Consider the following 1,047-nt stretch of genomic DNA (forward strand, 5'->3'; position numbering starts at 1 on the left):
GATATATTCACTTCGGTTTTTGCCATCTTCTCAATAGTCAGTAAAGTGCAGAAAGATACATTAAAGATGCGGCAAGGTGGAGGCATAGATTGACCACGAAAGATCGGCCAAAACTCTTACGAGTCGACGAGGTCAGACGTATCGATCAACAGATTCCAATTAAAGTTGACAACACGTGTGCATCAGGATTTAGAGTTGTCACCAACACAGTCGCCAACATATCGATTCTTAATTGAATGCCTACTGTTGATGCTATTAGACGCTACGCGCGCTTATGGATAAGAAGTATGCAAACTGTCTATTTGTCGGTGCTTCCACGTAATTAATCGCCTAGAGCGTCAAAGTTTCCATAAAATTTCAATAATCGCATTTTGTAGACAAAGTAGTAGGTGATAGGTGATGCATGTGCATCGAAGTACATGTCTGTTGGAAACTAAGAAAGAGATGGTAGGTGCTTCTTGCAGCTCATTCACTTTCGTTTGACCCAATTTGCCGGAAACTAAAATCTTAAAATCTCGTTGAATAGTGAGTTCGTCAACGTAGCGAGCTTCTGCTCTGCATCTGTCACAGAATTAAGTAGCGGATACCTTATCGCACCATCTTCTTCATCAGCCTCCAATATGTGAAATACATTTTCAAATAATGAGTCTAGCTCAGAGGCGGTATAAATGGTAACAAATATGGTAGCCACATTCGAATCAAGAGGCTGGAAATCGAGCGTGGAAACATAGTCTGCCCATGCGCTTATAATCAAATAGTCTTCTTCGGTCGAATAATATTCAATTACCTTTCTTACTTGCCATGGCGTTGTTGCTTTGACAATAGTTGCCTGCTTTAAACGTTCGATCAAAGTGCCTTTGTCTGTCTTTGCACGTGTCTTCAGAGTTTTCCACACGGGTGTGTCCTGTATGCTGCTATGATAGCGGGAAAAATTCCAAAGGACCTCGTACTTGACCAAACGTTTAAAGTCATCGTTTTCCAATATATCCGGTTTTGTGAAATCAAGCAACATGAGTTTGCACACGAAACTTGGTAGTATTTGCGCTT

The 1,047-nt window shown here is 41.1% G+C and overlaps 1 protein-coding gene across 1 annotated transcript; it reads right to left on the reverse strand.

Moving 5' to 3' along the window:
* Window positions 1–499: 499 nt before the first annotated feature.
* On the reverse strand, window positions 500–1,012 carry PHALS_10369 (uncharacterized protein; the record flags this gene model as incomplete). The annotated part of the gene is made up of 1 exon (XM_024725783.1): window positions 500–1,012. The coding sequence occupies one exon, from the start codon at window positions 1,010–1,012 to the stop codon at window positions 500–502; it is 513 nt and encodes a 170-aa protein (XP_024576525.1).
* Window positions 1,013–1,047: the final 35 nt, after the last annotated feature.

The sequence above is a fragment of the Plasmopara halstedii genome (assembly GCF_900000015.1).
Source record: "Plasmopara halstedii genome assembly, contig: Scaffold_470, whole genome shotgun sequence".
NCBI classification, from domain to species: domain Eukaryota; phylum Oomycota; class Peronosporomycetes; order Peronosporales; family Peronosporaceae; genus Plasmopara; species Plasmopara halstedii.